This window comes from Bos taurus, chromosome 9, assembly GCF_002263795.3.
Source record: "Bos taurus isolate L1 Dominette 01449 registration number 42190680 breed Hereford chromosome 9, ARS-UCD2.0, whole genome shotgun sequence".
Taxonomy (NCBI): Eukaryota; Metazoa; Chordata; class Mammalia; order Artiodactyla; family Bovidae; genus Bos; species Bos taurus.
This window is the reverse complement of record NC_037336.1, coordinates 89,497,172-89,519,576: the sequence shown is the minus strand read 5'-3', so window position 1 is coordinate 89,519,576 and position 22,405 is coordinate 89,497,172. Positions and strand designations below refer to the sequence as shown.

At 39.6% G+C, this 22,405-nt stretch overlaps 1 protein-coding gene across 19 annotated transcripts in view; it reads left to right on the top strand.

Moving 5' to 3' along the window:
• The window catches only part of SYNE1 (spectrin repeat containing nuclear envelope protein 1), a 503,306-nt gene that overhangs the window by 99,129 nt on the left and 381,772 nt on the right, over window positions 1–22,405 (top strand). For 18 of the 19 annotated variants that reach the window (XM_024997066.2, XM_024997067.2, XM_059889951.1 and 15 more), the window contains one exon: window positions 17,782–17,877. In XM_024997066.2, the coding sequence (XP_024852834.1) occupies window positions 17,782–17,877 (96 nt within the window). Of the gene's footprint in view, window positions 1–5,997; window positions 8,109–17,781; window positions 17,878–22,405 lie in introns of those variants that run through there. The other variant, XM_024997080.2, reaches the window with a different exon arrangement.

The following is a 22,405-nucleotide window of genomic DNA, read 5'->3' as shown; positions in this document are numbered from 1 at the left end:
GGTGCTCAGTGGTGACCTAGAGGGATGACGTGAGGGTGAGGTGGGAGGGAGGTTCAAGAAGGAGGGGACATATGTATACACATAGCTGATACACTTCGTTGTACAGCAGAAGCTAACACAACATTGTAAAGCAACTTACTCAAATTAAAAAAAGAAACCGCAATAGCTCTGGGCACAACACTAAGCACCGTTTGCTTAATAAAACAGCAACAGCAAAGAGTCATTATCTTTCCTTACTTTATGAGACTAGTAAAGACATCAATCACATGAGGAAAAATAACAATTAATTTCTGGCACTGTGCTAGGTGCTTAACCCAGGTTATTTTATAGTGAACTTCATCATACACCTGGTCGTTGGTGCTGCTGAGGTTTTAATGCAGATGTAAGCCTGAAATCCACTTGGTTTCCCTACTTTACACCATTTTATGTTGATGGTATCATTTGGAAATTGCTATCTCCACAACTGCTCCATTAGAAACTTACTGCCATAGAAATTTTGTTGTTGTTTTCTCCTCTGTACTTGTTATTTGTTTTCCTGTCTCTTGACAACTGAAACAGTGATGCCCATACTTGTTATCCAGAACTTATCTATAGTGACAGCATAGTATCTTGCCAAAACCACAACTTCTTTGGAAAATATTTTCCTTTTTCTGATTCACTCATAGTCGGAAAACATTTTGAAAATCAAATCTGACCCCATGACCCTGCTTTGACACTTCAGAGTTTTAGGAGGGCTGCAGAGTGCATGTTTACGTCTGTGACTGTCTTGGCAGCTGATCCCATGGTTGCTTGTTCACCCCTCTCTGTTGTCCCCACCCTCTGCTCACCTTTATCCCTATCTGAGTTTCCTCCTATCTGAGTTTCCTGTTCCAGGCTTGTTTCTTGCTCATTCTCCCTCCCACCCTGCTCCCATTCCTGTGTCACCTCCATCTCTCCCACCCTATCTCCTCCTCCATCGCACCTCCACCCAACTCCCTTCCATCTGTATCTCAATCCCCGGTCCCTGTTTTATCCCCATTTCCATCTCTATTTCTCTCTGTATCCCTTCTCTGTAAGAAAAATTATGCAACCTAGGCTTTACAGTATGGTTGAAATCACATTTACATATCCACCCAAATTTAAATGGAAGCACATTCTTCCCTCCCCAATGCCATGTGCTCACTTGCTTCTGAGACTAATGCCTTTCTTGCAACAGAAGCAAGATCAGGTTCATATCTTTGATCTGGCCTCTGGACATTGTAGGGCTTCCCTGGTGGCTCAGCCAGTAAAGAATCTGCCTGCAATGTGGGAGACCTGGGTTTGATCCTTGGGTTGGGAAGATCCCCTGGAGAAGAGAAAGGCTACCCACTCCAGTATTCTGGCCTGGAGAATTCCATGGACTGTATAGTCCTTGGGGTCGCAAAGAGTCGGACATGACTGAGCGACTTTCACTTTCACTTTCTTGACACTGTGTCACTTTGCCTGTTGTCTCTGTGACATTGTGTGATGCTGGAGTGTGTCTATCAGTCTGTCACCCCAGATGTGGACAACACGCACCTGTACAGACACACAGACACACACACCTTAGTTACCTGGGTTCCACAGAAGCATGTATTATGCCCAGAGTCTTATTAAGTCTCTTGGGAAAGCAGCTTCTTAGATTTTTGGTCCTCAGCTCCTACTTACCCTTTTGTTTCCCCCCTTATTTTATTTTTTAAAATTAGGGTATAGTTGCTTTACAGTGTTGTGCTAATTTCTGCTATACAATGAAGTGAATCAACCATATGTTTACATAGACCCTCCTCCCTTTGACTCTCCTCCCCCACTCCTCACAGCCCATCCGCCTAGGTCACAGAGCACTGGGCTGATCTCCCTTTGCTATATGGCAGGTTCCCATAGCTATCTGTTTTACCTTTTAATGATACACAGATATCTTCCCTAGCCTCTGGTTTTCAGTCATAGAGCAGGCCCCAAACCATACTTAGAATAAAAATGCTTCTCATTAGAGAAGGCACCACAGAGAGGCAATTTGATCTGCCTCGAGGTCTTTTCTTATCCTCTAGAGATTCAGGAGCCAACTTTTCTTCTTCCTTCTTGCTTATTAAATACCAAAGGCCAGTGGTTTGTCCTGTAACTGACAGTCTGCTCCAAGGATGGAGCCCTAATCGCTGTCAGCCTTGAAACGACCTGGTGTTTTGTAATTTGCTGGGTCAGATTGAGTCCGGTTTGGTGTACTGTTTGTGTTCATTTACTTTGTCCAGTAAATATGCAGACGGCTTAGACCCGCTGTTAGTCAACTGTGGCCATAGACTATGTGGCTTAAACCAGGAAAATGTATTTCTTGAAATTCTGGAGACTGGGAAGTTCAAGATCAGTGTGTTGACTGATTCAGTTCCCAGTTCTCTAAAAAATGAGAAAGGACAAAGATGCTAAATTGGCAGGAAAAAGAAAAGTTTCAACTTTTTTCTAGAATGCAAGTTGTAAATATTTTGCAGGATCTTTATTGCCTGAGAGATTGTATATAAGTCATGAGGATTTTTATGGATTTAAACTAGGATGGTAAACCATCTCACCCTAAAATCTGTGATAATGTCTTACTACTATAGTTCCTTCTTTAAAAGGCAAAGTTTCATAGTTTGTTTAAGCAAACTAAACAAAAATAAATAAAGCTTTTATTTTAAAGAACAATTTACAAGACTTCTTATTTAGAAAGCAAGCTTTGTGTGTCAATTATATTTCAGTAAATTGGAAAAAAACGATTGTATCTGTTTTCTCAAAATCTTTTTTGGAAATTGACCTTTTCCTAAAACAGGTGGTGACAGGTTTAAGAGCTGTAATGTTGAATTGAGAAGCAAGAAAATTTCCTCTTCTGTCCTATGGTCATTTAGTCTTGGCTACATGGGAGATGTTCAAAAGATGCTTCATGGACATGAATTTGAGGAGGCTTTTTATTTCAGTTTTGTTCTGGGCTGCTTTTCTCAGTTGCAAATAAGTAAAGTAATTACTGCTAATTAAATAAAAGAATAAACTCTTTCATGGATGACATTTTATTCGATTGCAACAATTCTTTATAAATATTTTGACAAGAGTATAAAGTGATAGGGTACAAATGAGAGAGCAATCTGTTTTCAAAAAACATGCTTTTCTCAAAACAAAACTTTTATTAAAAGTAAGAAAAAAAACCTGATAATTTTCAGTAGATTGTTCAAACTTGTGGATACAGTTATCAGTTTTTTAAAAATATTCGCTGTTTTCAAATTGAACACTTTATGCTTCTGTGATTATGCTAAGCATTGTGAGTCACAAATTGTCGATACAGTGTGATATAACATTAGCAAATGTTAGTGAATTCTGTTTATTTCATATACCTGGTAATTCCTTTCAGGAAGGGAGTTTCACATTTAAACATGGACCCTATAATTTTCTTCCTTTTTAAGAAGAAACCTGACTCTTTCTGTTCTGTCTGCTCTGTCAGTGAAAGAAGGTAGGGTATTTGTTTTTTAATTAGCCCAATATCAATCCATGTAATAGTTTTTCAAAGTTAGATCTTGATTCGGTGCTAGCTATCACCACTCATTGCTAAATATCTTTCTAAATTCCAGGGCCGCTGTTCATTGAAGTCTTATCCATGTGCCAGTTACTGTGCCTTTGCTACTTTATCTTTTATTTAAATCTCACATCAATAATCAAATATAAGTATTATTTTCACCACGTTATAGATTGTGAACCCAAAACTTAGAGTTAGTTAATAAGCTCAAGGTCATATAACAAGTAGGTGGAAAACTAGATTTCAGTCCCAGGACTACAAGGTTTGGGCACTAATCACTGTGTTATATGCCCATGCTTCATTTGATGAACAATTCATGTAGCAAATACTTTTCAAGCACCGCTTATGTGCTACAGATTGTGGGTACTATGGTAAACAAAGGCAATGGCACCCCACTCCAGTACTCTTGCCTGGAAAATCCCATGGATGGAGGAGCCTGGTAGGCTGCAGTCCACGGGGTCGCTAGGAGTTGGACACGACTGAGTGACTTCACTTTCACTTTTCAGTTTCATGCATTGGAGAAGGAAATGGCAACCCACTCCAGTGTTCTTGCCTGGAGAATCCCAGGGACAGGGGAGCCTGGTGGGCTGCTGTCTCTGGGGTCGCAGAGTCGGACACGACTGAAGCAACTTAGCAGCAGCAGCATGGTGAACAAAAACAGCTATAATCCATGCTATCATGGAACTGATGTGTAGCAGAAGAGACAGCAATTACAGATGTGTGTGTGTGTGTGTGTGTGTGTGTGTGTATGAGTGAAATCCCACGAGTGGGGAAGTCAAGGGTGTTAGGGAGCACAGGGCAATTGCAACCAACCACTCAAGTAACCTGATGGAGGGCCTTAGGTTTTCAGAGGAAGAAACATCTGGAACCTGAGAATTGTCTTGAGATTGGATAGGTAAAGGAGCTAATGTTTTCAAAAGTTTAGAGTAAGAAAGAGCTTGGTACAGTAAAGGAAATGGAGGAAGCTCAGAATACCTGCAAATACAGGTTTCAGAGATGGGCTGGCGACAGAGAGAACTGAAACTCAATCGAAGGTCAATCGTTAAACGGGTTCGGATGCTGTGTTATGGGCACTGGGACACATTAAAGAATCTTAGGAAAAAGAAATGATCACTCTGGGCTAAACCCCTCTCTCAGTCTCGTTCTCTCTGTCTTTCTCCCTCCCTCCCTCCTTTCTTCTCCCGCTCATCTCTCTCTCCCGCCCCCTCTCTCATTTCCCCACACCCTCTCATATAAACAAGTAAAAGTGAAGTTGGAGTGAACTTGCAGTAAGTCAGATGAGAGGTGAAGATAGGCTGGACTGAAACAGTGCTGGGGGGATGGAGAAAAGTAGATACATTGAAAAGTGTTATCCAGGGGTGGATTTGATACAATCGAGTCATTCCTGGGAAGGTTGGGGGAGAAGGAGTCAAGAATGACTTCTAAATTTCTGTCTTGAACAAATGATTAGGATCATTTACAAAGACAGAGAATATAAGAGACTTTGGGGAAAAGCTAATGGGTTCAACTACAGATGGAGAAATTAACTTGGTAGAGATGGACCCATTTGATTTGGCAATTTGGAAGTCATTAGCCATCACTGGGAGTGACCAAGTCATGGCATAAACCCAACTCTAGCAAATTGATGAGTAAACGAGAGGGGAAGATGTTAGGATCTGAGTGTGTATTACATGTTCAGGAGTATTAGCTAAAGTAGAACATAGGATCGGGTAAGAGCTGTTTCGATAAAGAGTGGTCCTAAGCGTGTGTTTATGGAAGGGAAAGCTCAAGAACTGGTGGAGAGGGATAGGCTGATAAAGAAAGAAGACAAGATTATTTTAAGACACAAGTGTCCTGAGGAGGCATGGTGGGGACAAAATCTGGAGCACAGGTAGAGGGTGGATATTTCCACAGAGATAAAGAATACTTCCACCAAAGTCCCCATCTCTGAGGCCAGAGTGGTGATGGGAAGGAGGGTGTGGATGTGCCCAAGTTTGAGATGGGGGAGAAAGAAGCACAGAGTGGGGTGGACTTGAATTTGAGGGGATTCCCACCTGAAGACTGCATGCAGGTTTTTTAGGTCTAACACAATAGTCTACCTTTCTGAGCAGATGAATTTATGAAAAACATTTTTTAAACTGACAGTTAAAATGTGCTATACAGAGTGAAGTAAGTCAGATAAAGAAAAACAGATACCGTGTATTAACGCATGTATACGGAATCTACAAAAATTGTACTGATGAACCTATTTGCGGAAGGGGAATAGAGACACAGATGCAGAGAACAGACTTTGGACACAGCGGGGGAAGGAGAGGATGGGAAGAATTGAGAGAGTAGCACTGAAGCATATACATTGTCATATACATATGCATTACCTTACATTACATGTACCTTATCGTATGAATTGGGAAGTTGCTGTATAGCAGGGAACTCGACTTGGTGGTCTGTGACAGCCTGGAAGGGCGGAATGGGATAGGGAGGAGGGGGAGGTTTAAAAGGGAAGGGGCGCATGTAAACTTACGGCTGATTCATGTTAATGTATGGCAGGAGCCAGCACAATATTGTAAAGCAGTTATCCTCCAATGAAAAAGAAATTTAAAAAAAGAACTAAATAAGTGTGTTCTTTCACATTTTAAAATGTATCTATCATGGTGAATTTCTAAATTTTAAGCAAGATTCAAAAGCTATTGTATAGTGTCACATTGGCCCCCAAAGATGCCAGTTTAAAGATGTGTTTTCCAAAAATATCTCCCCCGAAGTTTTACTTTTAATTAGAAAAAGATAGTATAAATAATCTTAAAATTAACATTGGCTACACTCTGTCATCAAATGGTTATAGTTTCACTTTTCTGTAAATTAGTCAAATGGAATAGAATATCTATATTTAAATACCTTGGATTCATTCTTTATAATATATGGCTTTGAAATAAATATATGGTTTGACACTAAGTCCTTTGGGAAAAAAGATAGGTCTGAAACAGCCATTGTTTCGTGTTTCTATAAAAGGAGCATCTCTTTCAGGATGCAGTAAACAACCCACTCCACGTCTGCCAGCCTTAGATCTAAGGGGCTGTGAAGGATAAGAACTGAACACTCTAAGTACCAACTCTCGGATGACCTCAGTCACGAGCATCTCCTTGCTTTTTAGATGAGCTGGGAAAAAAGCACCATTAACATTATTTACATTCTGTGTGAGTTTGCCATAACAAAGTGCAACCTACTGGGTACCTTCAAATGAGAAATTTATTATCTCACCGCCCTCAAGGTTAGGCAGCCATGCCACCCTCTGAGACTCTGGGCAGAATTCTTTGACTCTTCCTGGCCTCAGGTGGTGGCCTGGAGTATGCGGGATTCCTTAGTTTGCAGCTGCATTAGTCCAATCTTTGCCCCTGTGCCTGTGTGACTGTCCAAATTTCCCCTTTATATAAGGACATTGGTCATATCGGATTAGGACCCCTACCCGCCATGACCTCATTTTATCTTGATCACTTCTCTGAAGATCCCACTTCCAAGTAAAACCACATCCCCAGGTACCTGGGGTTTAGACTTCCATGTATCATGGAGGGAGCACACAGTTCAACCCATAATAGGTTCAATTAAGAGCACATTTTGAGACCAAGTCAAATACATGGACTCCTTTTAAAGGAACACTTTTGACATGCTTTCCATGCTTTTCAATAATCCATACTAGTAATGACTTTGATTGACATCCTCACAGACATAAAATATCACCTCAGTGGCTGCTTTTGTTCTTCTTCAGTTGTCTTTCCACCACTGGTATTAAAAGATAATATGGAAATGTTCAAAATTGAAATTTGATCCTTCGGTTTCTTGTACTCACTTTGGTGGGACTATTAATGAACTAAGATGAGATTAAAAAGACAAAGAGGAAAAAGTAAATGTAATAATACACCCCAGAAACAATTCTTTAGTTGATTTTGTAAAACTAGTTTGGTAATCCTAAACATACTAATGAATTGTTTCCAAATATGCAACTAAAAGATTAAAAAGAAAATTGTCATTTCAAAATAAATGGCATTTATTAAGAGTTGGATATGACTGAGCAACCAATGTTTTGGGCTTCCCTGGTGGCTCAGACAGTAAAGAATGTGTCCGCAATGTGGAAGCCCAGGGTTCTGTCCCTGGGTTGGGAAGATCCCCTGAAGAAGGGAATGGCAACCCACTCCAATATTCTTGCTTGGAGAATTCCATGGACAGAGGAGCCTGGAGGGCTACAGTCCATGGGATTGCAAAGCATCGGACATGACCGAGAAACTAACATTAACATTAATTTGTTAATAACAGAGATGTAGACATAGCAAAGTTTATGCAGATTGCCAAACGTTTTGATAATGTTTATCAAAGTTCCCTCTTTTAGAAATATTTTTTCTTAATACATTTATTCGATAAATATTTTAAAATGTTATTTGATATGCTTAGCGAGATTCTAGATACTGAGACTGCAACAGCGAACAAAACAAGAGGAGTAACCCTTTCACTGTGATGCTTTTATCACATTTGGGGAGAAGGACGGGAGAGAAAGAAAATAGGTCTTCTGTTGAGAATAGACTGAAGAAGACACAGGATGAAGGAAGGAGATAAGATAGGAGATTGTTCGGTCATTCGGGTGAGAGAGGACTGGCTTGGACCAAGGTCATTGCTGTGGAGGTGGTAAGAAATGGCTGGATTCTGGGTGAATTTTGAAAATAAAGTCAACAATTTGTTGATGAATCAGCTATGGAGTATGAACAGAGATGGGTAAAGGGTAAATCCAGCTTCATCCTGAATAAAACAAATAACTTGAGGAGTATGCTTCTTTTAAACTATATAATGAAAAAGAAAGATTACACATGAAAGTTGTTAAGAGCAGTTTTTCAAGCAGATTTAAAGTTGAGCCGGAGGGCAAAGTTACTGCCTTTGGGATATTTATTCCAAATCGAATTAAATAATTAAGGAAATGGAAATATTTATGCTATCTGTCATAGGAAGCAGTAAAGAATGGGAACCATCTTCTCATTTTTGCCAAACAGAGGTGGAAAATAATCACAATAGTACTGTTATAAAGGGAGAGAAGGATAAACAGATTATGCATAACTTTTTTTTAATTACTTCACTTTGTTTCTGGAGATATTGGTAATGTCTAATTAGATTTTCTGAATAAGATGACAGAACCTTTTAGATGTTGAATGAATTTTCTCTGGCTCTTGTCAGTGGTTATAATCACAGTTTTACTCATCTAGTCCAGCTGTTTCTGCATTTTTAGACAGTTTTGTGTGGTGGGCTTCTTGCCAACCATTGGGGGGTAACTTGCTCCGTATCTGCAGGTCAACCTCACTTCCCTTCCCACTCTCCTCTCTGTTCCTGTTGTTGAGTTTATTGTCCCTGCCCATCAGATAACCGGCAGAGCATGTGAACATGCTCAACTGGTCCTGGGATGGGATGTCTCCCCATGCCCTGTTTCTCAGCCTGTCATATAGCTCCCACCTGGAACTCATGTAAACCAGAGGCAGGAGTGATTCATCTCACTCGCTGTAGAAGTGAGAAGCCTTTGTGTAAACAGAAGTGTCGAGGTACACAGAATGCACCTTGAGATCCAGCCTTTGCTTGCAGACGTCTTTATATACTGCACAGAAGGCCATCTGGGGAATATCTCAGGCCATCATTACACATCATGGTCAGCAAGCCTGATCGTGCCCGGCAGCATGTGTGTTTCAACTGGAGCGAAGCATTATCTGTGCTCCAGACTTTTCGTTTAGGTCTTTTCCAGTTCAGTTTTATTGGTATCGCTAGATATGTAGAAATCACAAATTTTAAAGCCTGAGATATGTATTTAGGAGTTTAAAGTAAAATGCTATAAGTTTTATATTATTAAATGCACAGACATGGCCACAGGGGGACATGGTGTGAGTGGGGCTGATTTGTGTCTATTCCAATGTATATGTATACACATATGCCTCAGTATTTCTATACATTTCAAAATGGTCACTGCAATAATCTAGTTATTGTTACCATAAAAAGACATTATACAGTTATCGACTGTTTTCCTCACACTGTACATTTCACACCTATGACTCATTTATTTTGTAAATAGAAGTTTGTACCTCTTATGCTCCCTCACCTATTTTTCTCCTTCCAAAAACCCCCTTCCCTCTTACAGCCACCTGTTTGTTCTGTATATCTATGAATCTGTTTCTGTTTTGTTATGTTTGCTCATTTGTTTTTGTTTTTTTTTTAGATTTCACTTATAAATGAAATCATACAGTATCTGTCTTTCTCTGTCTGATTTATTTCACTCAACATAATACTCTCTGGATCCATCCATGTTGTCCTAATGGAAAAAAAAAATCATTATTTTTTATGGCTGAGTAATATTCCATTGTATATTTACCATATCTTAATTCATCTCTTGATGGGCACAAACTAGAATAAATAATTCTAAGATGTATATTGAAAGACAAAAGACTCTGAATAGTCCAAATAATCCTGAGAAAGAACAAAACTGGAGGCATCATGCTCTCTGATTTCAAACTATACTGCAAAGCTGCTGCTGCTGCTGCTGCTAAGCCGCTTCAGTCGTGTCTGACTCTGTGCGACCCCATAGACGGCAGCCCACCAGGCTCCGCTGTCCCTGGGATTCTCCAGGCAAGAACACTGGAGCAGGTTGCCATTGCCTTCTCCAATGCATGACAGTGAAAAGTGAAAGTGAAGTCGCTCAGTCGTGTCCGACTCTTAGCGACCCCATGGACTGCAGCCTACCAGGCTCCTCCGTCCATGGGATTTTCCAGGCAAGAGTACTGGAGTGGGGTGCCATTGCCTTCTACAGTAATCAAAACAGTATGGTACTGGCACAAAAACACACACATAGATTAATAGAACATAATAGACAGCCCATGAATTTGAGCAAACTCTGGGACACAGTGAAGGACAGGGGAGGCTGGCATGCTGCAAGAGTTGGACATGACCTAGCAATTGACACATACACACACACAGAGCCCATAAATGAATGCACATTTCTATAGGAAATTAAACTATGATAAAGGAGGTAAGGATATACAATGGAAGCATGACAGCTACTTCAATAAATAGTTTTGAGAAAACTGGACAGCTACATGCAACAAAATCAAATTGGACTACTTTCTCATGTCATACATGAAAATAAATCCAAAATGGATTAAAAGCCTAAATGTAAAACTTGAAATCATAAGATTTCTAGAAGAAAACATAGGCAATCCACTCACTGACATCATTCTTAGTAGGTTTTTTTTTTTTTTTTTTTTGCTATGTCTCCTTGGACAAGGGAGACAAAAGCAAAAATAAACAAATTGGACTATCAGTTCAGTTCAGTTCAGTCGCTCAGTCGTGTCCGACTCTGCGACCCCATGAATCTCAGCACGCCAGGCCTCCCTGTCCATCACCAACTCCCGGAGTTCACTCAGACTCAATGTCCGTCGAGTCAGTGATGCCATCCAGCCATCTCATCCTCTGTCGTCCCCTTCTCCTCCTGCCCCTAATTCCTCCCAGCATCAGAGTCTTTTCCAATGAGTCAACTCTTTGCATGATGTGGCCAAGGTACTGGAGTTTCAGCTTTAGCATCATTCCTTCCAAAGAAATCCCAGGGCTGATCTCCTTCAGAATGGACTGGTTGGATCTCCTTGCAGTCCAAGGGACTCTCAAGAGTCTTCTCCAACACCACAGTTCAAAAGCATCAATTCTTCGGCGCTCAGCCTTCTTCACAGTCCAACTCTCACATCCATACATGACCACAGGAAAAACCATAGCCTTGACTAGACGAACCTTTGTTGGCAAAGTAATGTCTCTGCTTTTGAATATGCTGTCTAGGTTGGTCATAACTTTCCTTCCAAGGAGTAAGTGTCTTAATTTCATGGCTGCAGTCACCATCTGCAGTGATTTTGGAGCCCAAAAAAATGAAGTCTGACACTGTTTCCACTGTTTCCCCATCTATTTCCCATGAAGTGATGGGACCGGATGCCATGATCTTCGTTTTCTGAATGTTGAGCTTTAAGCCAACTTTTTCACTCTCCTCTTTCACTTTCATCAAGAGGCTTTTGAGTTCCTCTTCACTTTCTGCCATAAGGGTGGTGTCATCTGCATATCTGAGGTTATTGATATTTCTCCTGGCAATCTTGATTCCAGCTTGTGTTACTTCCAGTCCAGCGTTTCTCATGATGTACTCTGCTTATAAGTTAAATATCAAACTAAAAATCTTTTGTATAGTGAAGGAAATGATCAACAAAGTGAAAAGATCAACTACTGAGTGGGAGAAGATACTTGCAAATGACATTTCTGAGACGGGATTAATATCCAAAATATACAAAGAACTCATACAACTCAATATCCAAAAAACAACATGATTGAAAAATGGGCAGAGGATCTGAATAGATGTTTCCCAAAGAAGACATGCACATTGCCAGCAAGCATGTGACAAAATGCTCAAGATTGCTAATCAAGGAAATGCAAATCAAAATCATGATGAAATATCACCTCATACCTGTCACGATGGCAATTATGATTTTTATATAGTTTTAAAAATGTGAGAATTCCTTAAATTTTCATTTCATAACAAGTAGTTATGCCTTTTTTCCTCAAAATTATTCTCATATTCCTTTTTCTCTTCAGTATTGCAACTTTCTGAAAGTGAAAGTCACTGAGTCATGTCTGACTCTGCAACCCCACGGACTATGCCATACATGGAATTCTCCAGGCCAGAATACTGGAATGGGTAGCCTTTCCCTTCTCCAGAGGATCTTCCCAACCCAGGGATTGAACCCAAGGCAATTTTCTAGGGACATAAAATCAACATGTGGCATAGCAAATATGATCTTCCTATATGAGTGAAAATATGAAAGTAATGGTCGATAAGGATTAAACATGTACTAGAAGGCAATGGCACCCCACTCCAGTACTCTTGCCTGGAGAGTCCCATGGATGGAGAAGCCTGGTAGGCTGCGGTCCATGGGGTCGCTATGAGTTGGACACGACTGAGCGACTTCACTTTCACTTTCCATTTTCATGCATTGGAGAAGGCAATGGCAACCCACTCCAGTGTTCTTGCCTGGAGAATCCCAGGGACAGCGGAGCCTGGTGGGCTGCCGGCTATGGGGTCGCACAGAGTCGGACACGACTGACGGGACAGCAGCAGCAGCAGCAGCACTTATAGGCTAGTAAACGATCACAAGTCATTCTCATATACACAGTGACAGAGAGTCGATTATTTTTCCCCAATATAGGAATGCTCAGTAAAAGTTATGCCAAAGATCCCTGTGTTCTCTCAGATCTCATAAAGTTGAAGGAGAAATATTTGGTTTCCTTTCTTTAAGTTCTAAGAGTAAAGGAATAGATCTCATTGTATGCATTAAAGGGGCCACAAAAATAAAGGAGGAGGAGGAAAAAATTAGAGAAAAATACTCTGTGAGGTCTGTTCCACTCATGAGTTAGCTACTGAGGGCACAGCCAGGATGTGCCTTTTCCCTGAGTTTCAGACACTTTAGGCAATCCTCTGACAGCCAAAACTTAGGGCTTAAGCCTAGTTTGAGGAGAGCTTCTAGAAGGGAGTAGCCACAGAAGCCAAGTACCTCTTTCTCTTTTTTTGTTTTCTCCATCTCCCTCTCCCCTCAGTCAGTACATTCCATTCTTTGAGATTCATCATGAATCTCAGATTCATCATGAGTATCTGTAGAGTATCTAAATGTGATTTCCAGAGCAAAGTGTATAGTATTTCCAATCACTATACAAAACTAAGAGCTTATTGTAATTTTATCTTAATAAAAAATAGATAGCTATGGTCTTAAAATGTGCCTGGTAGATTTCTGTCTAGTGCTTGAAACTGTACATTGTCAAGCCGTCGGAACAAACCACATTATCTCTATTTTCCATTAAGTCAGGCTCCAGTGAATTACCCTCATTTCTATCTCTTCTTTTTGGCCTCTAGCACCATGACCTGAATCCTACAAAGAAATCAGATTGATGCTGTTAATACTTATATATATGACAAGAGAGGCATTTTAGGTGAGAGGTTTCCTATTAAAAGATTGTTTCAAAAAGTAAATGCACTGTTGTCATGATAGTGAAGGTCCCCATTCACTATAGATAAATGGTACTTCATACAAAATGGGCGAGCAAAATTTTTCCAATAATTGCTAGGACTTCTTATTCTAGTATAATCTTTGGTAACGTCTTTTGATAAATAAAGTGATCTTACACAGCATGTACATTATGTAAAATTGGATAGAACTTGTAGAAATATGGAGATCATTTTCTGGGATTCATTTTTGTCAGCTCTTTGCAGTCAAAGGTTTGTTTGTTTCCTCTTTTACTGGTTGAGGTATTAAGTCAAGAATTTATTACATACTAGGTTCTATAATTCTGTGTATTGAAAATATAATAGTTGAATATTATGAATAACATAAACATTTTTATTTTAAAGAAAAATATTTTGTCCAGTTTCTAATTAGTCTGCTAGTAGTCATCAGACTGCATCTCTTTACTTTGTGTAAGAAGATACTGGTGAAAAAATTTTCAGAAGCGACTCATATTCCTATAGAAAAAGAACATTTTGCTTCATGTCCTTATTTTGCTTCATATTGTTCTCTCTCCAAGATTCCAAAAGGTAACTTGCAGATAAGCATCACATATCTCTGTTGAGATATCTATCTATCTATCTAACAAGAGGCACTGTTCTTGTTATTATGTATATAAACATATATTCAACTTCCTTGTCCTCCAGAAGTCCATGATCTGAATTCCTGAGGACACAGACTTGTGAATAACTAACTGTAATGTAGTTCGATTATTATAATCTGAACCATTCACTAACACAAAAGAAGTGATTTAATCCCAGTTGGAAAACTGGAAAAGATAATGTAAGACTGACTGTGTCATATAACTGACCAGGAATTTGCTAAATGGGAAAGTAGGAAAGTGAGAGTATTCTAGGTATCTATGTTCTTGAGATAAAAACCACCTGCCGTTTTTCTTTTTTTTTTTCCCCCATGTACAGGCTAGAAACTTCATTCATTTCTTCAACAAGTTTTTAATGAGTTCCTACTGTGAATAAAACACTCAGAAACAAGATGCTTCTATGCATTGCATTGTAGTCTTGGATTGCCAAGAACCTGGAGATAATTTTTCTTTACTCATCATATATGCACCTCATTTTGAGAACCATTAGTATGGACATAGGGCAAAGATCATTTTTTTAAGAAAACTTTGTTCATTCATTCATTCAGTCAGCCAGCAATATTTGTTTTGTGCCTGCCTTGTGCTCGACAGTGTTTAGTAGAGAACACTTACCTGGAAAGAAGGATTCAAGAATCATGTCTGTCCAGAAAATTTTTTAAACAACAGAGGAGTTGGGATTGGGTTTGGTGAATGGCCACAGTCAGGAAGAAAGGAGAGCGAGAGAGAAGTAGAAGAGGCCTGTGAACCAGGCAGGCTGATCAAAAGGGCTTGGGGAGAAGCAGCTCAAGGAGAGGCCAACAAGGCCTCAACCACCACCACTGCTGGTGCCAACAAGGCCCAGTGCGGTGGGATGAGGGGTCACTGATTGTTCAGAGGTCAGTGCTGGTCTGGAGGCTGCTTCTAGGAGTGGCAAAAGGGGCAGGGAGCATGTGGAGGACAGGTAGGGATGCAGGAGAACACAAATGAGGGGCAGAGGTGGGGTGAAGACAAAGTGTTCTTCAGGGACTTCCCTGGGGGTTCAGTGGTTAGGACTCCGCACATCTACTACAGAGGCCCGAGTTCAAATCCTGGTTGGGGAACTAAGATGTTACATGTCTCGTGACATGGCAAAAAAAGGAAATGTTCTTCAAAGTAACAGAAAGTGAAGTCGCTCAGTCGTGTCCGACTCTTTGCGACCCAATGGACTGTAGCCCACCAGGCTCCTCTATCCATGTAATTTTCTAGGCAAGAGTACTGGAGTGGGTTGCCATTGCCTTCTCCAGGGGATCTTCCCAATCCAGGGATTGAACCCAGGTCTCCCGCATTGCAGGTAGATGCATTACCGCCTGAGCCACCGCCTGTGTATGTTTAAAGGCATAATGGATGGATGCAATTTATCTTTTATTTTTGGTGTCCAACTTCTTGGAATCTTTATTATTTCATGAAAATTCCCTGCCTTGTTTAATTTTTAAAGTATGTTTGCAGTTAACACAATATATGAAAATCCCCATTTGTATTTGCTTGCAGAATGTATCATGTGTTTATTAACTTTTCCCCTCGTTATTTCACTGTTATTATTAGGATACAGATGGACATTTTAAAAGACAAATACATATTTTTAATGATGATATATTAGTTCAGTTCAGTTCAGTCACTCAGTCGTGTCCAACTCTTTGTGACCCCATGAACCGCAGCACGCCAGGCTTCCCTGTCCATCACCAACTCCACAATTTTGACTGTTATCATATTGAATATTTTTCATTAAGAAAGGCTCATTTTATTCCTAATAATTTTATTTAAGTGCTTAGCATATAAAGTCACTATTACGTTTTTGCTGTATAAATAGTAAGCAGTGTGAATAGTGGAACTTAAAAGACAAAGATTGACAATGAAAACTCTGTTATTTTTGAACATGTATTTCACAGCATGAGAACATAATGTATTCAGCTATTCATTTTATAAGAGAAAAATGCATTTAAAATTAGAATTGTACCATTCAGAGCCAGTAATTCATGCAGTCATAAGAGAAATATAAATGTGCCATTATCAGTGGGTAGAGAAAAAATCATGTTTCAATAAAACATTTGGTGATTAAATATCTCTGAAAAGATCTTTCCAGAAAAGAAAGAAAGACAGTTGACAGTCAGGTATACAGCATTAGGCTTTTAACATGATCAGGGAGAATTAGAAAATTACAGAGCATGAATCAGCTATAGACTTCTTTGAAATTCATCTTCTGTGAGAAATCTGAGGTCACCTAACTTCTGTTGACCATCAACCTTAAGCATCACTTTTTTGCTTCCTTCTGAGCCAAAAGATACCTTAATCCAAGATTTCATAAACTCTAGTATATGTGTATGTGCTAAATCACTTCAGTTGTGTCCAACTCTTTGCGACCCTGTGGACTGAAGCCCTCCAGACTCCTCTGTCCGTGAGATTCTCCAGGCAAGAATACTGGAATGAGTTGCCATGCCCTCCTTCAGGAGATCTTCTTGACTCGGGGATCAAACCTAGGTCTCCTGCATTGCAGGCAGATTCTTTACCATCTGAGCCATCAGGGAAGCCCAGGTATTATAACCTTTGTAAAATAATAAAAATTCCCTGTGAATTAAGTATGGGCTTATTTTTCCAGTAGTGGTGTAGATTTGCCCTGATCAGCCTGTACTCTTGAGCTTACAATCCTTTGGGTTCAGTGCCACACAGTGAGAGAGGATTTGCAGGATTTGCCAGCTTGTGAAACAGAACGGTTGTGTCCAGCTAACCCACAGGAGAGTCAATCTGCCACTCTGGCTGAGCTAACAGTGTCCCCCCAGCAGGTCCCTGAGCTAACGAGGTTACCTTGGAGAGAATGTTCGTAGAAACTTGGCACCTGCCTCAGTCCAGCAGTGTTCTCACTCAGGCAAGGAGGCTGCTCCAGTTTATCTGGGGTACCTCCTGTTCCCTGCTTACATCCTGTTTTAACCCCTCTCTTATCTTTTATGTTAATAGCACCCTCTTTTCCTCCTGTATCCCACACCATCTCTCTCTTGTCAACACTCCCTCTCTATGGACTTCCCATGGTGGTCCAGTGGTTAAGAATCCACCTGCCAATGCAGGGGAGACAGGTCTGATCCCTGGTGTTGGAAGATTCCATGTGGTGCAGAGCAGCTAAGCCCATGGGCCACAACTGCTGAAGCCCGAGCACCCTAGAGCCCTGCTCTACAACAAGAGAAGCCATCACAGTTAGAAGCCCAGCACCAGAACTAGAGAGTAGCCCCTGCTCGCCATAACTAGAAAAAGCCCATGGAGTAGCAACCAAGCTCTGGAGCAGCCAAAAATAAATAAAGAATGAAAGGAAGAAAATTTTAAAAAACACTCCCTTTCTAAACAACATTGGTATGTATATAAAAACCCAAACAGGAGGCTTTTTTAATGTTAAGTTTATCTCCAAAGGTCATTTTTCTCTTTGCTTCTATCAAAATTGTTTGCCAATCACATCCTTAATAAAGGACTTGGACATTTAGACACTTTTCACCAGATTTCACCGCAGTGAGTACCAAATGTCTGCCAAAAAGTGAGAGAAGCATTTTTTGCATTAACTCATTTTTTAAATTTTATAGCGGAAACCCCCAATGGTGGTAGATGATCTTTTTGAAGACATGAAAGATGGTGTGAAGCTACTTGCTCTGCTGGAAGTCCTGTCTGGGCAGAAACTGGTAAGGATGTTTTCTGTGACCAGATTTGTCAAATTATTCCCATTTGGAATTTGGGGAGTGTAGATTGGGGAGCGTAAAGGATGTTACCCATGTAAAAGTTTTTCTCTTTTGTAGTTGGTAATACATAGGAAACATTAGTCTATCGGTCACTTATGGGAGCAAGGAATAAATTTTCTTTCTTGTTCCCGGACACCTGTAGTGGCTTTAAAACATTATGTATAGTAGTAGCAACTTACAAGTAAAGGTAAAGAGCTTCATCAATAATCAGTTCCGGTTAACTGCGGCATCTGTACGGTATCCAGGAAGATAAGTTGGAAATTAATATCTAACACATTTTAAGTGCTTACTTTCCATTTGGAAAGGATTGTTGGTCCAGTTGTTTCCATAGTATTGAAAATTAAGCTTGAAAGCAACATGGCATTTTTCATCCATTGGTGGCCATTCTCCATCATCAGTCGTTTGTAATGGGAACAGCGTGTTCAGAACCATTTGATTTTATGTTCAGCAGAACTAGCAGAGTGAAAAACAAATTGCCACTGACCTATAAAATGTCTTTTTCTGCATTACTAAAATAATAAAATATTTAGTTCTTTCTGGCTTATGTTTTTTTTTTTTTTTTTCATTTTGGAATAGTAGAGAAGTAGTTTGCAAACATAAATTATTTATGTGACATTTCCCATAATTTTTAAAAGGAGCTCAGGAAATAATCTTCAGAATATTGTATAACACACTAGACATAGTGTCCAAAATTAGAGGTACTCATTTTTTCTTAATCTGTTGCATCTTTACAAAGAGCTGCTCGATCATCGTTTCTTGGATAATTGAGGTTTTTAAAGTGTTTTTGCCTGGTCATAAATTTCCAGTTAATTTCATGTAGGAGTCTTCAACATAGCTTTTATAAATGTAAGATAGTTGTTTGTTGAAAAATACAAACTGATGATTTTTGTGTAAGTCATTATCTACTTGCATTCATATTACAGCAGAGGCTTCTGGTGAGCCATCTCAGCTCACCTCTGATTTAGCCCCGGCAGACCCACACCCTCCATCAGCATCTCAGCTCAAGCTCTGGCAACACCTGTCTGAATTTCTGCCCCCAGGGCTTTTATCAAAGCCACAGATTGCACAAGGCAACCCCGAAGTGTGGGAAAGTTAATGGTTTCAAAGGGGATGGGAGTCTGTGAATAAAAACTCCAGCCTGCCATTTGTAGGAGGGACAATTTCAAGGCTTATTTCACACATCAGGGAGTGCTCCATTGGATCCTCAGCAGAGCTGAGCCCCAGTTGCCCACTGAGGAGACCCTCAACAGCACACCGAACTATTATAGATTATTGTTAATTAATTTTTCCTCCTTCCTTCTCTCACTCTCCATGCATCCTCACTCTTGCTACCTGGGATCATCTCAAACAAGACACATGTGACAATCCAATTTGGAATCAACAGATGTAATGCATGAGCTAAATAAGCTGGATTAGCATTAGGATGTGAGAGTCATTGAACTGAAACATTTACCTCTTGATGGTCAGGTGTAACTAGCCATCTTTATGTGTCCTCCTGAATTAAGCTATTTACTTATATGAAGGAAACTTCATTATAATTCAAACAAGATTTAAGAAGTGTCTCATTCAAAGTATCATTATAATTGTGCCACTCTACTTGGCCAACAGTATACAGAAACCTTGATGGGCATTAACTGCCAAGCTAAATGAATCTAGAGAAAGTATACATTTTGACATAATAATTCTACTTCTGTTTAAGTGCCCTGGTAAGTGCCATGGTAAGAATTTTAGAATCTTGAAGCTAGAAGCAATTTCAGAAAGAATCTCAGCGTTCTTATTTAACATAGAGGAAACTGGGACATAGAAATACAGTTTCTGGTTTAAATTTCAACATTCAAAAAAAGATCATAGCATCCAGTCTTATCACTTTATGGCAGATAGATGGGGAAAATGTGGAAACAGTGTCACATTTCCTTTTCCTGGACTCTAAAATCACTGCAGGCAGTGACTGCAGCCATGAAATTAAAAAGTCACTTGTTCCTTGGAACAATAGCTGTGACAAACCTTGACAGTGTATTAAAAAGCAGACACATCACTTTGACGACAAAGGTCCATCTAGTCAAAGCTATAGTTTTTCATGTATGGGTATGAGAGTTGGACAGTAAAGAAGGCTGAGTGCCGAACAATTGATGCTTTCAAACTGTGCTGCTAGAGAAGACTCTTGAGAGTCCCTTGGACTGCAAGGAGATCAAACCAGTCAATCCTAAAGGAAATCAACCCTGAATTTTCATTGGAAGGACTGTTGCAGAAGCTGAAGCTCCAATGCTTTGGCCACCTGATGCAAAGAGCCAAATTATTGGAAAAGACCCTGTTGTTGGGAAAGATTGAGAGCAAGAGGAGAAGGGGACAACAGAGGATGAGATGGTTGGATGGCACCCCTGACTCTATGGACATGAGTCTGAGCAAACTCTAGGAGATGATAGTGAGGGACAGGGAAGCCTGGCATGCTGCAGGTCATGGGGTTGCAAAGAGTCGGACATGACTTAGTGACTGAACAAAAACAAAATTAATTTATTTATTTATTTGGCTGTGCCATGCAGCATGCAGGATTTTAGATCCCAGACTAGGGATCAAATCCATGTCCCTGGCAGTAGAAGCGTGGTGTCTTAACCACTGGACTTCCAGGGAAGTCCCTTTCATTATTTATTTTTATTAAGCCCTTCAAAATTCTGAATTGCATAAAAGGAAATTACTCTGAAATTATAAATAAATCTTGGTGATCATTATTTAAATTTTGTACAGGTGGGCATTTTGATCCAAGACCACATTAAGATGAAAAGCATCATTTAAGGGGCTGAGTATCTGAGGCATTCTTGTAGAGCTTTCAAAAGGAGAATGTGAACAAAAGCATTTCCCTCCGGAGTGTTAGCAGAATTCAGGAACTCTATAATTATCTCATACGAAGAACTCTATTAAGAACTCTATACTTAACATCATGATTCAGATAGCCTAGGACTCTGGCTTTGACCATGATCTTCTGGGAAATGCAGCCAAATACTTTAATATTCTCTTATCATCAGCATCTCAATGTAAGAGAAAAATCTCAATATCTTAGTTTCTTTTAATAACCTACTGTGACTCTCTTATCTGTGATTTTATTTCAGGTACTAGGGAATTTAAGTTTTTTGGAATTATTATCCTTGGATTTCTCTACATCACTTAATTATTATTTTAGAACATTTACTCTTTGAATGGATCCATGATTATATATCTTTAATCACACATAAAGATAGGAATACTAAATTTAATTTTATACTCAGGTTTTTTTAAAGAATGTGAAGAATTGCCATTGAAAAATTTTAAATAGTAAAAGCAATATGAATAAAGCTTAAGGACTGCAGAGAAATTTATTTCTTATCTATTTTGTTAATCTTCTGTATAGTGCTTTTAAAGACTCCTTAACAGTCTGCATTCAAGAAGAGTCTAAAAAGCCACTTAAAAGTACACAGTGGGCATTCTTAGGAAATTGGGATCATCACCTGTGTCCATCAGATGACTTTGTTAAGCATCAATCGTATATTTATAGTAGAACTTGTGTAACTGGGTTTAGCATTATCTATTGACTGTCCAGCTAACATATCTGGAGTCGCTATTATGGATAAAGCACTGCCTTTTGCCCTCTAAGGAGAACAAAGATAAATGAGGTATGGTTGGTGCCCTCAAAGAGCTTGTAGCCTGGTAGGGAGGATCATTGTGTTAGTTAATGGCAGGTCAATTGTGTTAAAATTGATGCAAATATGAGATAGTTGCCATGGTGTAGGAAGGCAGGAGGATGAGATGAAGGGTTATGTTGAGGGATCTGGCATTCGTTCTTAATTTCTGGGTCCTGACTTGGCTTTAGTTGTAGGTTCCTAGATGCTTTTTATATTTTAAAAGATAATTAATTAAATAACTAAGTGGGCCATGCAAGAAAAGACTAAATTTTTTTTAAAAGTTAAGTATATTTTCTATTTAAATATTTGTTTAAAATCATATCATAGAAATCACCTGTTATGTTACTAACTGGAAATGAAAAGATACTTGGTTTTGAGCTCTAACTGGAAATTGTTTATAGAGTTTTGGTGTCACGGAGAAGAGACCAGTCTATCAGCTCTGCAATCATGGACTTTGTTATCTTCTCAGGCCCTGTAAATGTAATGCTACTAACTTCAATGAAATTATTTTGAGTTTTAAAATGAACAGTGTGGCACATAGAAGTCACTTATTATTTTATCATATTTATTAAACTATGTATTAATTTATTACATTTCGCTAAGTTAAATGCAAGTAACTTCGTATCCTTGTACCAGATCATACTGTTTTGTGCAGAACGTTTTCTTTCTCGCATCCCTTCTTTTTAACCTTGGCTCATATAAGGCATGTGGGCTTCCCAGGTGGCACTAGTGGTAAAGAGCCCGCCTGCCAGTGCAGGAGACACAAGAGACGTGGGCTCGATTCCTGGGTTGCGAAGATCCCCTAGAGTAGGAAATGG